Below are 14,486 nucleotides of genomic sequence, written 5' to 3'. Positions count from 1 at the left end.
TCTAAACTGGCGGCTAGGGTGTGGCGCGACCCTCTGTACAGTTCTGCTAAGTTTCCCAAACCCGCGATGCGAATCGGTTGTTATATATGTAAAAGGCAGCACAAATAAGATAAACACATACGAGTACAATGTTAACGTGTGTATTATAATATATGAAAGAATGGTAAACTTATTATGCATAAAATATTTATACGGTAATACAGACATGAGGCATATTTTATTGTTGCTAAAAAAATTTAGTGACTTTTATTGGCTGTTACCGTATTTGTGGTGTGAGTAATAATGTCACAATTATGATTATATGATAACGTGCAGGAACATAAGTATAAATATGCCAGTTTCTTAGTAAAAAAAAAATATATATATTAAACCCTCCTGAGCGGCAACACTCACACCGACCCAGTCTAACCCGGCCAGACCGACTTGGTTCACTTTCCTTTGTGTCCTTGACTCAGACAGGATGGCAACTCACCCAGCCCCCAGTAATAAATATTTTTATAAATAGATATAATAATAAATTAAGAAATGAAAGCATAAGTTTATAACAGTAACTCATAAAGAAACAAAATTCCCCAGGGTGACACACATCTCCCCCCAGGAGAGAGAGAGAGAGAGAGAGAGAGAGAGAGAGAGAGCAAATATAGTCTTCTTAGTCTGTCTTCATATGAAATGTTCCGAATATCATGTATCAATTCTGTCATTCTTCTTTGTGCGTTTTCGAACGAACTTATATCCATCCCTACATGTTGCTACTACAGTGCTATGTCCATCACTGATGTGCAGTACTGTTAACACCAGAGTCATAATGACCACCCTGTTCCTCCCCTACATCAGCCTCTTTGTCTGAAGCCCTCACACCCTTTACCAAGCCTGCCCAACCCAGCCCTGCTCCCCTAATTACTGACGACGCAAAGCTCTGCCTCATCTGCCACTCCATACCTTCTCTATTATCCTTCTCTCTCTCTCTCTCTCTCTCTCTCTCTCTCTCTCTCTTTCATCCAGATTAAAGTCCATTGTCTCCACTCATCCTTTTATCCCCCTACCCCTCCCCGGAGAGAAACTGCGTCCTCCTTGTAAATGTTAAACAGGCGCGGCCATCTGACCCTCTCTCACCTGACCCCACTTCTCATTGGTCCGACTTTCCGACCGCCACCTACTACTACTACTAATACTAGCAACACACACACACACACACACACACACACACACACACACACACACACACACACACACACACGCACACACACACACCTCTACGGATTAATAACAGAGATGAATGACAATAACTGGCTCTCACCACTCCCAAGACTGAGGGAGGAGAAGTGTGTGTGTGTGTGTGGGTCGTTTTTCTGTCTGCGCCTCTTGGGCGCGTTATGGGATGGATTGGGCGCCAACAGCACCCACCGACCTGGTAGCACCAGAGTTGCCAGCTTGGCGGATTTTCCGCCAAATTGGGCGGTATTTTGAAATTGAGGCTCCCAGGTTAAATTTAACATTGGCGGTTGGGCGTTTTTTTTAGCGAGTTAATATCTTAACTGACGGGTTTTCGTCGGCTTCAGTTCGAGAGGGTATTTGCTAAATTAACCTTACTGTAACTCTTGTCTCTTAGCAGAAACAAGGGTGACCGGAGAGATCAAGATAGAGGGCAGGTGGTGGTAGGTGGAACTGACGAAACCACTATATAAAAAAAAAAAACACTATAAACGTAGGGTTTTGGTGGAGTCAGCCCCTCCCTGCACTGTTGCCACGTTTCCGAGCTGACCTCTCCATCAGCGATGACCTTGACACTGTTTCCCTCTTGTGATCTCCGTTTTTCTAATACCCCCTATACCCCTGCCACCAACACCCCCTATACCCCTACCCCCAACAACACCCGCTATACCTCCACCACCAACACCTCCTATAAATATAGACCCCCCACCATCAACACCTGTATAATAATTAGGCGTTGATAATTGCTATGCTATTTTATTGAGAGCATACGGAAATGCAACCTACCGTACCGTAACTGCTTGACTCTCTCTCTCTCTCTCTCTCTCTCTCTCTCTCTCTCTCCTCCTCCCAGGTGCATTGGGAAACATTCTACCCTATTGCTCAAACTCCCTAATCTTACAATCCCATCTGTCTTAATCCTTCCCACTGCCTTCGTTCCTAAATCCCTTAATTGATCTATTTTTAACCTAAGTGTCCCCACACCTTTTAAACCATTTACCTCTCTGTCACTATTCTCCACCATATGTATCAACATGTATTATATTGTGTATAGAACTTTCATACTGTATGCTGTACTACTATATAATGTATAAGAATACCCACTGTTTAGTGGAAATAAAGCTTTATTATTATTATTATTTCTCTCTCTCTCTCTCTCTCTCTCTCTCTCTCTCTCTCTCTCTCTCTCACGTGTCGCGTGAGTGCTGCCACCCCAGAGCTGTTTGATATATTTATTTTAATTATGAAAGGATCGCCTCTTCCCACTTTTATCCCTTCCAATTTTCTAGCAATTATACCCTCTAAATTAATTAGCAATGTTAGAAGTGTTGGGGAAGTAAATAATAATTAGAATATTTTTAGAGCAACACTGCCAAATTTTTATGCCACGTTTCTCTATTATCGTATAATATAGTATGCAGAATAGTTTTATTCTTCCTTGATACATGTCAGCACTTTCATTACAGTTATATTAGTATGAGTTATGTTTATGTATCATTCCTACTACACAAACCACAGGCGTTATACATCGTAGGGTTAGGAAACATGGCATCAGTGCAGGGAGGGCCTGACTCCACGAAAACCCTACGTTTAGATTTTTCAGACTATAGCACCCGGCCCAGCCCTCCCTCGGGATATGACTCCCCTAATCCACACTCAAACACAGGTCACGGGGCCTGGCGGCCATGTATGCCGTGGTGATAAAAAAAAGAAAGACAGCATTTCAATTTTAGTCAGGGAGCAGTGAAGGAGGGTTTGCTGGATAGTGGAACTGGGAAGACAGTGGGTAAATATGCAAAGTATAACAGAAAATACAATAAAAGCTGTGAAAAAGAAAATGGATTGCGATAATGGATTGTCTGTCCCAGGTGATGAAACAAGTGCATTTTGCAAATTTAATACATGACTAATGTGAGGCTAATGTATGAAGTTTGAATTAGATATAACTATTTTTCACGTCATTTGTTGCTCACCTATAAACCTAATATTATTAGTCTGTGATTACTGACAAGGCGGTTTTTGGGCGGGTGTGACGGCTGACATTTTGGCGTGTTTGGTGAGAGGAACTCGGCGGGTTGGCAGTTTCTGACCTGGCAACCCTGGGCAGCACTGAGGTGTAGTTAATGGGTGTCAGTGGTGGAGACAACACACCCTTCTTCACGCTCTTCAGGGATTTTCATCTGAGGGTACTGGCCTAGAGAGAGAGAGAGAGAGAGAGAGAGAGAGAGAGTGAGTGAAATTTTAATAGCACATATTATATGTTCGAGATAGGGGGGAGGGGGAGACAGAGGATGAGATGGAGAGAAGGAGTGAGGGAGGCGGGGTGAATTGGAGAGAGTGCAGCGTGATGGTGAAGGATAGAGTGACATTGATAGATAGATAGGTAGATGGACAGATAGATAGATAGAGGTAGGTATTTCTCGGTGGGTAAAAGTGGAAAATATGAGAGGTGAAATATTATGTGAACTCAAGTATTTATAACAGGTGATAAGAAGTCTCTCTCAACTTAAGAATATTAGCCAGCAAAGGAAAGTGAGAATCAGAAGTGAGATATTAGGGTGCGTCCACACGTGTGCTGGAACAAGTGCTGACAACATCAAAACAATAACGAACAAGCTGCGAACATACCCGGAACAGCAGCGTCCAGAGGCGAACTTTCGTATCTCTGGCCAGAGAAACATGCCAAGCCTCTCTCAGCCTAAGACTATTAGCCAGCAGGAAGAGGTAGGGGGAGACCGAGGATGAGATCGACTGATGAAGTGGAGAGGTATAAGGGAGAGAAGAGGTGTAAGTTCGGGGGATGCCAGCGAAATGGCAGGTGACAGGGCGACATGGAGGCGATTTATTTGTGGCCACCCCTTAGGGATTAAGGCGTCTGGCTATAGATAGACAGATAGGAAGAAGAGAAGAAGAAGAGGTAGATTATTAAATGATCGGTTGCTCCCGTTGGTGCATGCAGTTCGGGAGCAAGACACGGCACCACCTCGTCACCGTGGCTCCCTGTGTACGAACGTATTACATATACCGGAACAATATCATCTTTACCGACATCAACGAAACTACCGCGCGGGAAATCGGCGAGAGTGGCGCTATTTCGTACAGGTGAGATTACGTCACTTCAGGAATTACACTTTCGATAATGGCAAAGCGAGGGTCCTACGCGTGGTGGCACTGCGTGAGGTGGAGCCAAGCCTCACCCTCTCCTGCATTTCGGCGTGAGGAGATCCCCAGTCTTACCCTGGCGTGGCCCTGTGTACTTACAAGGGGGGCGCCGTTCCCTACGCGGTGTATGTACTGTACTTTACCTGTAGGAGGGACCCACAGAAGAAGGTGCTGTAATGAATGGAGGTGAGGCGCGGTGATTATAGTTTCAGTACTCATATATGTAGATAGATAGATATATAAATAGATAGATAAATAGACACAGATAGATAGATAAGTGGGTATATAGTTAAATAGCTCATAAAAATAAATTCATAGATAGAAAGTTGTTCCCAGCGTATATACTGTATAAATAGATAAAAGAGATACATACCGATAGATAAATGTATAGATAGATAAAGAAATACTCTTGATAGATAAATAAATAGATAGGTAAAGATATACTGTTGATAGATAAATAGGTAGTCAGAAAGATAGAGGAAACTGATATGGATAAATCGATAGAATTAACCATAAAAAGTGACCACCAACGACTCAGAAAAAAATATATAAGAGTTACAGATAAAAAGAAAGATAAAAAAAAACATTGTCGGCAGGAAAAAGTAAGAAAAAAAAAGAAAGGATTGAGAGAGGAGATAATTAGCTTAGCGTGGCGTTACTATGCTTGGGTGGGTGTCGTGAGAGAGAGAGAGAGAGAGAGAGGAGTGTGTGCGTGTGTGTGTGTGTGTGTGTGTGTGTGTGTGTGTGTGTGTGGCGAGGGAAAGTGAAACAGTGGGTGACAGTTATAATGAGAAGGTGTGTGTGTGTGTGTGTGTGTGTGTGAGAGAGAGAGAGAGAGAGAGAGAGAGAGAGAGAGAGAGAGAGAGATGTGTTCGTTGATTACACGTGGTCCAGGTGAGACAGGTGTTTTTTCTGGATTACCTACACGTTTCTAGTTGATTATCCCACCTAGAGCCAATCACTGATCCCGGAATTTTGTCTGATTATTTATTTATTAGCTAACTCTAACTCTCTCTCTCTCTCTCTCTCTCTCTCTCTCTCTCTCTCTCTCTCTCTCTCTCTCTCTCTCTCTCTCTCTCTCTCTCTCTCTCTCTCTCTCAACGACTTCCATCCATATACTCCTCAATGTTCCTTTTCCACGTTTCTCTCTTGTTGTTGTTATTGTTGTTGTTTATTGCAGCAGATGTCACAGTTTCAATAGCAACGTCACTTTCCCCTCATCACCATTATCTTCAACACTTTCATCGTCATAATCACTGTCTTGCATATCACCCTCTCCTTAAGCCTTCTGGAATACGCGTCAGGAGCATCTTAGTCACTTTCATCCACTTTCCTTCATTTTCATTCACTTTCCATCACTTTCATTGACTTTCATTCACTTTCCTTCACTTTCATTCACTTTCCTTCACTTTCATTCATTTTCCTTCACTTTCCTTCACTTTCCTACACTTTCATTCATTTTCCTTCACTTTCCTTCACTTTCATTCATTTTCCTTCACTTTCCTTCACTTTCATTCACTTTCCTTCACTTTCATTCACTTTCATTCACTTTCCTTCACTTTCATTCATTTTCCTTCACTTTTCTTCACTTTCATCCACTTCCCTTTACTTTTCTTCACTTTCATCCTTTTCACTTTACTTTCATTCACTTTCCTTCACTTTCAATCACTTTCATCCACTTCCCTTCTCTTTCATTCACTTCCATTCACTTTCTAATCTCTCTCAGTGTCCTCTCTAACTTATTTCCATTATCATTATCATCGTCATCGTCATTATCATCATCATCATGGCTATCATCGTTATCATCATCACCATCATCATACTCGCACCCAGGGCTAGAGAGGGAGGCCTTCACGTGGTGGCACTGATATGACTAGATGGTTTAACTGCCCGGTTAAACGAAAGTCCCTCAACTCTCATATTAGTACTACTACTACTACTACTACCACCACCACTACTACTACTACTACTACTACTACTACTACCACCACTACTACTACTACCCCTGCTACTACTACTACTACGATTACGACTACGATTACTACTACTTCTACGGCTACTACTACTACTTTACCTGACAATTACAACCCTTCTTCTGGAAGCCAATTAATGATTCACCTGAGCACACCTTCACCGATGGGCTGATGGTGGGGGAGGGGTGAGTGTGGATGGGGTTGAGTGCGGTGTCGATGGGTGTGTTTGTGTAAGGGTGGTGGTGTGTATGTGGATGGGTGTGTCGGTGTAGGGGTGGTGGGGTGGATGTGGATGGGGTGGAGTGTGATATGGATAGGTGTGGTATTGTTACGTGGATAGGCAGCGTGGAAAGAAGTAACGCAAATTTTTCAGTTACTGAACATATGAATCAGTCCCCCCCCCTCTCTCTCTCTCTCTCTCTCTCTCTCTCTCTGTCTCACGTACACACACACACACACACACACACACACACACACACACACACACACAAACCACCTGTAACCACACACTAAGTCGACAAATTCCTCTATGTAACCTTCACAGTGTTACCTTTCTATAACCTTCGGACCGAATTACCGTAAGAATAAGAGGCTTCGTAACGTCTTTTTCATTGCGATGTATTCTGAGAATGGTTTCATGGTCCTGGTTTCTTCTCCCACCAGGTGTAGATTTGTCAAGATGGGCGCGACTACGACGACGACGATGATGATGATAATGGTGATGATGATGATGATGGGAGTGAAGGGGCAAGTGTACTTCAGGGGCGACTGTCCTATAACACCCATTATCAAGGACTTCGACTGGGAAAGGGTGAGTGATGATGATGATGATGGCAGTACCTACCTACGTTTTGGTTTTCTTAAGTACTTACCTACCTACGTCTTCTTCAGTACCTGGGGAGATGGTTCGGGCAGGAGAGGTATTTCGTCGGGTTCCAAGAGGTGGGACGGTGCTGGAGTGGCACTTACATCAAGGACTACAAGACGGGCAATATATCTGTCAGGATCGATTTTTGGGACATTTTGTAAGTAGGTGTGTGTGTGTGTGTGTGTGTGTGTGTGTGTGTGTGAAGGAAAAACAAAGATATAATTCCTCCCATATAATATATGAACCATACTTTCTCATTTTTATTCATGTGTGTGTGTGTGTGTGTGTGTGTGTGTGTGTGTGTGTGTGTGTGTGTGTGTGTGTGTGTGTGTGTGTGTGTGTGTGTGTAAAGCAAAAAGATAACTCCAAGCCCTCATCCTCCCAGCCTGAACCGCCCCATAGTCCGTACCGTAGACGTGACTGCTAAGAGGCCCTACTCTGCTCCCAACTTCCTGACTTACACCATTCCCGGAGTGCCTGACTCTGAGAACCACTATCAAGTATTAGCCACCGATTACGACTCATGGGCACTCGAGTATGCCTGTGTCCCCAATCCCACCGGACATACTAGTGAGTCCATTCGTTTTTCTTGCTTTATTGTTTATTTTTTATAGCTATTGACGTGGGTGCTATTCGATTACTTGGACTAATATTCACTTCACTCCGTCTTAAATGCTGAGTAGTTGCAATGGAGTTACACTAAAAGGCTGTGCTTGTCACGAAGAAGTGCCATACGATGTTGAGTCATAGCACTGGCGTCTTCCGTCACGGAGCTACGTGAATTAAGCTGAAGGACGAAAATCTGGGCCAAGTTAGAGTGAAACGCGTATAGTGAGTTTGGTATAGTAAGCTATGGGAGGGAAGAGAAGGGGAAATAGGGAGAGGATGTAAGAGAGGAAGGAATGGGAAGAGAACGGTAAGGGAAGGGAGGAAAGAAGAAATGGCAGGGTAGGGTAGGGTAATGGTTGAAATGAAGTGTGTGTGTAAGGGAAGGATAAGGAAGAAGATTGGATATGGTAGGATAGGGTAGGGGATGGAAAGCGAGGGATGAGTAGGTCAGTGTAAGACAGGATAGGGGTAGGCTACGGTAGGGTAGGCTAAGTTAGACTAGGGTAGGAGAGAGCAGAGAAGGGTTATTAGGGCAGGAGAGAAGTAAGACCCAAACTTAACTAAATCAAACTCAGTCTACCCAAACCAACCCAAACCAACCCAATCTGACCTAACCTAACCTCATCTCAACAGGAATAGCTTGGATTCGGACCCGGAGCCCCCACCCCCCCTACCACGTCATCGGGGAGGCAAAAAACACCCTTATCTCCCTGGGCATAGATGTCAAATTCCTGGAAAAACAGGATACGTCTTGTTATAAGCATTACTGAGTGTGTGTGTGTGTGTGTGTGTGTGTGTGTGTGTGTGTGTGTGTGTGTGTGTGTGTGTGTGTGTGTGTGTGTGTGTGTGTGTGAACAAAGAGAGGAATTTTTGCCGTCCATCATCTTTTGTTGATAATGTCCTTCAGTAAATCCACTTTACTGTTTTTCTTTACCTGTGTTTATCTCACCTGTATAATTACTGAGGTAATTAAAGGTTCTCCAAACCTGTGGTACGATAGATAAATTTAGAGCTGATAGATGTGTTTGTTTGTTTGTTTGTTTGGCTGAGTTAGTGTGATTGTCGTTGTGTTGTTAAGGTTTTGTTGTTGCTTTTGTTTTTGTTGTTTGTTTATTTGTTTGGCACTGCTTAGGATTAGATTTATAATAGGACTGGCATTCATTCATGCACATAAACACATATACACACATGCACATTCACATTTTCACATATGCACATACACACACACATGCACTTTCACACATACACACACACATGCACATACACACATGGGAACATGAACATACACATACATAAAAATAAACACATATACATCCACAGTAGTACACATAGAGTACATACACACAAACACACATACACGTTTATATTTACATAGACATTCACTCATACACACAGAAACAGACACAGCGTGCTTACATACATACACATACATATGCACATACACATGATAGGATAGCATTACACATAAACAAATGCACACACACAGGCTACTGAGAAATTTACGTATACACATATAAATACATACGTACAGACACATGCTCGTACATACGTACACACACATATACATGCACATCTATCTATCTATCTATCTATCTATATACCTAGGCTGCTTCCCCCAAGGAAAGGGAGGTAGCCGAGACAGGACGACTCACTCTCCATTTACTCATCCATTCAAACACATTCATTCGCATCTTAGCCCCAAAGGGGAGAACGGACAGATCCTCACCGCATCACACCGCACAAGGGTCAACTGCGTAATGCAATCAGTGACATCCGCAGCAGGGCCCGACAGCAGAACTGGTTTACCCCTGCCACATCATAACAGACCCATCCCCTTACCCGCACCTGACCTGACTAGCTGATCAGACATACATAAATAAATATACATGCATCCGATAATTGGTGGTCAAATTGGCAACGTCGCACTAGGGGGAATTCCAACTTCTGCGACACCCTGAACGGACTTCTTGCTGCGAAAGGACCATAATACTACCAAAACACACACACACACACACACACACACACACACACACACACACACACACACACACACACACACACACACACAGACCTCTACGGGTTAATAATCGAGAAGGATGATAATAACTGGCTCTCACCACTCTCGTGAGGTCACTGTCGCTCTCGTGAGGTCAGTCTGCTCAGACGTGCTAGAGACCTGTGGTAGTGTTGTGTTTTAGCGTTTTAGTGATCTGTGTTAGTGTGTTGTAGTGATCAGCGATAGTGTTGTGCTAGTAATCCGTGAAAGTGTTGTGCTAGTGTGTTGTGGTGACCCGAAGTGACCCGTGATAGTGCTGTGCTACCTTGTTTGAATTTGTGCGTAATGGCTTCCTCTGCAGAGAGCTGTGTCCTCACTGCAGGTATTGAAAAGGACTACCTTGAATTAAAGGAGGAACTTCTCGAACTGAAGCGGGAGGTACAAATTCTCAGGCAGGAGAAGGCACAAATGAGGGAATTGTTGGAGATGTTGGTTGGACACTAGTTAACAAGTTAAGAAGCAAACGGAAGTTAAGACCACTAATACTTTCGACGCACTAAGGGACGATTGTGAAGGGATGACAGAGAGGGAAGTAGAGGAGAAGGATGGTGAGAGAACTTCCAGTACAGGTAAGTATAATCAGAACAAGAAAGGTAAGAAAAATGTTGCTGTTGTTGGAGACTCCCAGGTGTGATATCTGAACAGGGCCATGTATACTCCACTCGCTAAACATGTGTCTTCCAGGGGCCAGGGTGGCTAATGTGATAGAAAAACTTTCAAATATCGTAAATGATAGTGATGACAAACCCACTGTGTGCCTCAGTGAAGGAGGCAATGATATTAGTAGCCGTAAGAGTGAGGTGCTGTGGCAAAGGTACAAGGTGATGTTAGAAAAGGTTAGGGAGAGGGGAGGAACCCCTGTAGTGCTCGGTGTTTTACCCAGATGGCGGGTGGGAAGAGAGTGGTTGAGCAGGGAAATAGGGTTTAATTGCCGCCTTGAGAGGTATTGCAAAGATAATGCAATACTTTTCATAGGTAGCTGGGACCGGTTTTATGGACGGAGTGCCTTGTATAGTTGGGTTGGGACTCATCTTAGCAGGCAGGGAGTTACTGTTTTAGCTGGAATGATAGATAGGGAGTTGGAGGGATTTTTTCGAGGTTGAGAAGTAGGTGTACAGATAGTTGCAGCAACTACACTCAGAAATCATTATTACCATATTTGGATAGATGCATCAATACATGCAAAATAAAGAACAAAAGTTCAACCATTAGTGTAGATATATCCACTCAGGCACCTCAAATTGAGCAGGCGATGATAGATGATAGAACAAGCGATGATAGAAGGGCGATAAACGATAGTAGAAATTTTTTTTATATTAGTAAAGTAAAGAGTTTCCCAGTTAGTAATAAAATAAATAACAGTAAATGCCAAGGTAATAATCTGAAAGTGTACTACACAAACAGCCGGAGTTTACGTAATAAAATGGATGAACTGAGGGCTTTAATTTGTACAGAGAAAATAGATATTGCCGTTATTAGTGAAACTTGGATGAATACAGACCCTCGAGAATTTTTAGCAGAATATCAGATAAAAGGCTATAATATTTTTATCTCAAACCGTCAGGGAAGAAAGGGGGCAGGGGTAGCTATTTATGTGAAGGATTCATTAAACTGTTACAATAAAGCAGACATTAAAGTAAATAGGGACACAGAAAGTGTCTGGGTCGAAATTAGTAACAATAAGGAGAAATTAGTCTTAGGAGCAATTTACAGATCTCCTAAATTAAGTAGAGCTGATAGTAAATACCTTTGGGAGGAAATTAGGAAAGCATCACAGTCCAGCTTAGTAATAATTGTAGGGGACTTTAATCTGCCAAGGATAGATTGGAGAAATCAGACAGGGGATGCAGAGTCAGAGGAATTTCTAGAGGTAGTACAAGATAATTTTTTTTATCAGTATATCACGGAGCCCACCAGAGGTAATAATATACTAGATTTGGTTTTAGCTAATAAAGAAAATATCATTAGTAATATAGAGGTTGGTGGACGACTTGGTAATAGCGATCATGAAGAAATTAAGTTCAGATTTATTTGGGATGTCTGTTCCACCTAAAATACCCCAACCGTTCCTAATTTTCATCTAGGACATTTCGATGGCTTAAGAGCTTATTTTCGAACGGTATTCCACAGGGAGATTAGCTATTTGAGGGAATGCAAGGTCAGTGGGGAACCCCAGGTCATAGGTGTGGGGCAGGAAACACGTTGGGACGTCCGTCATGTGTCTGTGAGGGTGGAGGTGGTATATGGGAATGTAGTCCAGGTGACGGGAATTAACTCAGCTCCAGTACCAAACAGACGTTCGACCAGCGAGAAGTATAACGAGTTGATAAATATAATACACGGAGACCAAGATAGATATATTCCTTCAAAACCGTTTAGAACGAATAATTCAGAACCAAGATGGTTAAACAACAGATTAAAATCTCTCATAGGCCAAAGGAAAGGAATATATAGAAAAATAAAACGTGGAGAGGAACACTTACGTAACCGATAAACGATTTTAAATAGAGAGGTAAAGAAGGAGATAAGAAAAGCAAAGAGAAGTTATGAATTTAAGGTTGCTAGTGAATCAAAAGAAAACCCCAAGGGTTTTTATCAAATGTACCGTACGAAAAATAGACAGGATAGGACCACTGAGAACAGAATCAGGTGACATTACCAGTGAAGATAAAGAAATGTGCTCCATCCTAAATAATTATTTCATATCAGTATTCACCAAGGAAAAACTAGACCTGGTCCCTCAAGCAGCAAATATTTACGATGAGAATATGGAAAATATTCTTTGTAAAATAACCATTAGTAAGGAGGATGTACTGAAAGAAATTAACAAGTTAAAACCTCAAAAATCGCCAGGTCCGGACGATATATATGCAAAAATTATGAAAGAAACCAAAGAAGAATTATGTCAGTCACTTATAACATTATTTAATGACTCTTTAAGTTCAGGAGAAGTTCCCGAGGCGTGTAAGACCGCAAATGTAGTGCCCATCTTTAAAAAGGGTGATAAATCAGCTGCGTCGAATTATCGTCCGATAAGTCTAACGTCAATAGTAGGAAAGATGTTAGTGTCAATTTTGGCAAATAAGATTTGAGAACACTTAGAATGATTTAATCCTATAAACGAAAGTCAGCACGGATTCAGGCAAGGACGATCCTGGCCCACAAACTTGTTGTCATTCTAGTTGGAGGTCTATGAGGCAGTAGATGGCGATAAAGCTTACCATGTTATTTATCTGGACTTTAGTAAAGCTTTTGATTGGGTCCCACACGAAAGGTTAGTTAGAAAGGTTCGATCACACGGTATAGACGGCGATATCTTAAAATGGATAGAATCCAGGCTGAAAGGACGAAAGCAGAGAGTATTAATAAATGGAACTAAGTCGGAGTGGGGATTAGTAACTAGCGGTGTACCACAGGGTTCAGTACTCGGTCCCTTATTATTTATTATACTGTATATATAAATGATCTAGACTTAGGAGTCAATAACAGCATCTGCAAATTTGCCGACGATACAAAAATAGGGCGTATCATTAACTCGAATGACGATTGCCATAACTTACAAAAAGACCTCGATACATTGTCCAAATGGTCTAAAACTTGGCAAATGGAATTTAACGTTGAAAAATGTAAAGTACTTAACGTAGGCAAGACCATTGGAGATACTAAATACAACTTAGATAACAAAGAAATTAGGAAATCGAAATGCGACAGAGATCTAGGAGTTATGATTAGTAACGACCTTAAACCAAGGCAACAGTGTATTAATGCGAGAAATAAAGCAAATAGAGTCCTAGGATTTATTTCGAGAAGCGTGAGCAATAGATCATCTAAAGTAATACTGAAACTTTATCTAGCATTAGTAAGGCCACATTTAGACTACGGAGTACAATTTTGGTGTCCTTACTATAGAATGGATATTAATTCGTTAGAAAATGTACAGAGAAGAATGACAAAAATGATACATGACGTCCGGAACCTGTCTTATGAAGACAGACTGAAAAGACTAAGTTTGCATTCGCTAGAGGGGCGTAGAGTAAGGGGAGACTTAATTGAGGTGTTTAAGTGGATGAAGGGTATAAATAAGGGAGATATTAGCAAGGTACTTAAAGTGAGCATACAGGATAGAACTAGAAATAATGGTTTCAAACTACAAAAATACCGTTTCAGTAAGGAAATCGGTAGAAATTGGTTTGGTAATAGAGTAGTAGACGAATGGAATAAGCTACCTAGTAAAGTAGTTGCTGCCTCTTCCATTGAGAGTTTCAAGCATTGGCTAGATAAGCATATGACAAATAAGGGGTGAATATAGAATAAAGAAAATCTTATAACCAATACTAATTCATAATTTTTTTCTTTTCAGGTTACGCTATGATAGTCTCTATTCTCCTTTCACATTTTCCTGTAAAATGTCCACGCCAGTTTTTCTATACTGCGTGGTGTTCTTTCTGACTTTTTCTTGCCGGGTTCGACTGGAGGGTTTGGAGGGCGGGGGAGAGCCTTCTTCTTTGCTATCCTTATCTCATTCTAGTAGTTCAGTTACTCTTCTAGGAGCTACCTAGCATGGGCCGACCGGCCTACTGCAGTTATCCTCTCTTCTTATGTTCTT

At 42.0% G+C, this 14,486-nt stretch overlaps 1 protein-coding gene across 1 annotated transcript; it reads left to right on the top strand.

Annotated features, from left to right (window-relative positions):
- The first annotated feature begins 4,165 nt into the window (after positions 1-4,165).
- On the top strand, positions 4,166-8,594 carry LOC145411205 (apolipoprotein D-like). The gene is made up of 5 exons (XM_080281270.1): positions 4,166-4,314; positions 7,011-7,158; positions 7,239-7,372; positions 7,601-7,785; positions 8,458-8,594. The coding sequence occupies exons 1-5, from the start codon at positions 4,166-4,168 to the stop codon at positions 8,592-8,594; spliced, it is 753 nt and encodes a 250-aa protein (XP_080137396.1).
- Positions 8,595-14,486: the final 5,892 nt, after the last annotated feature.

Source organism: Coenobita brevimanus, chromosome 88, assembly GCF_032717465.1.
Source record: "Coenobita brevimanus isolate Jiangsu-jjx chromosome 88, ASM3271746v2, whole genome shotgun sequence".
Classification (NCBI taxonomy): Eukaryota; Metazoa; Arthropoda; class Malacostraca; order Decapoda; family Coenobitidae; genus Coenobita; species Coenobita brevimanus.
The sequence above is the reverse complement of the archived record's forward strand: the minus strand, read 5'-3'. Positions and strand labels throughout refer to the sequence as shown.

Excerpts from the sequence above, each read along its gene's own strand:
- LOC145411205 (XM_080281270.1), top strand. The coding sequence starts at position 4,166 with ATGCAGTTCGGGAGCAAGACACGGCACCACCTCGTCACCGTGGCTCCC. Across the intron at positions 4,315-7,010 it reads AGTGGCGCTATTTCGTACAG|GTGTAGATTTGTCAAGATGG; the intron begins GTGAGATTACGT and ends TTCTCCCACCAG. Across the intron at positions 7,373-7,600 it reads ATCGATTTTTGGGACATTTT|CCTGAACCGCCCCATAGTCC; the intron begins GTAAGTAGGTGT and ends TCATCCTCCCAG.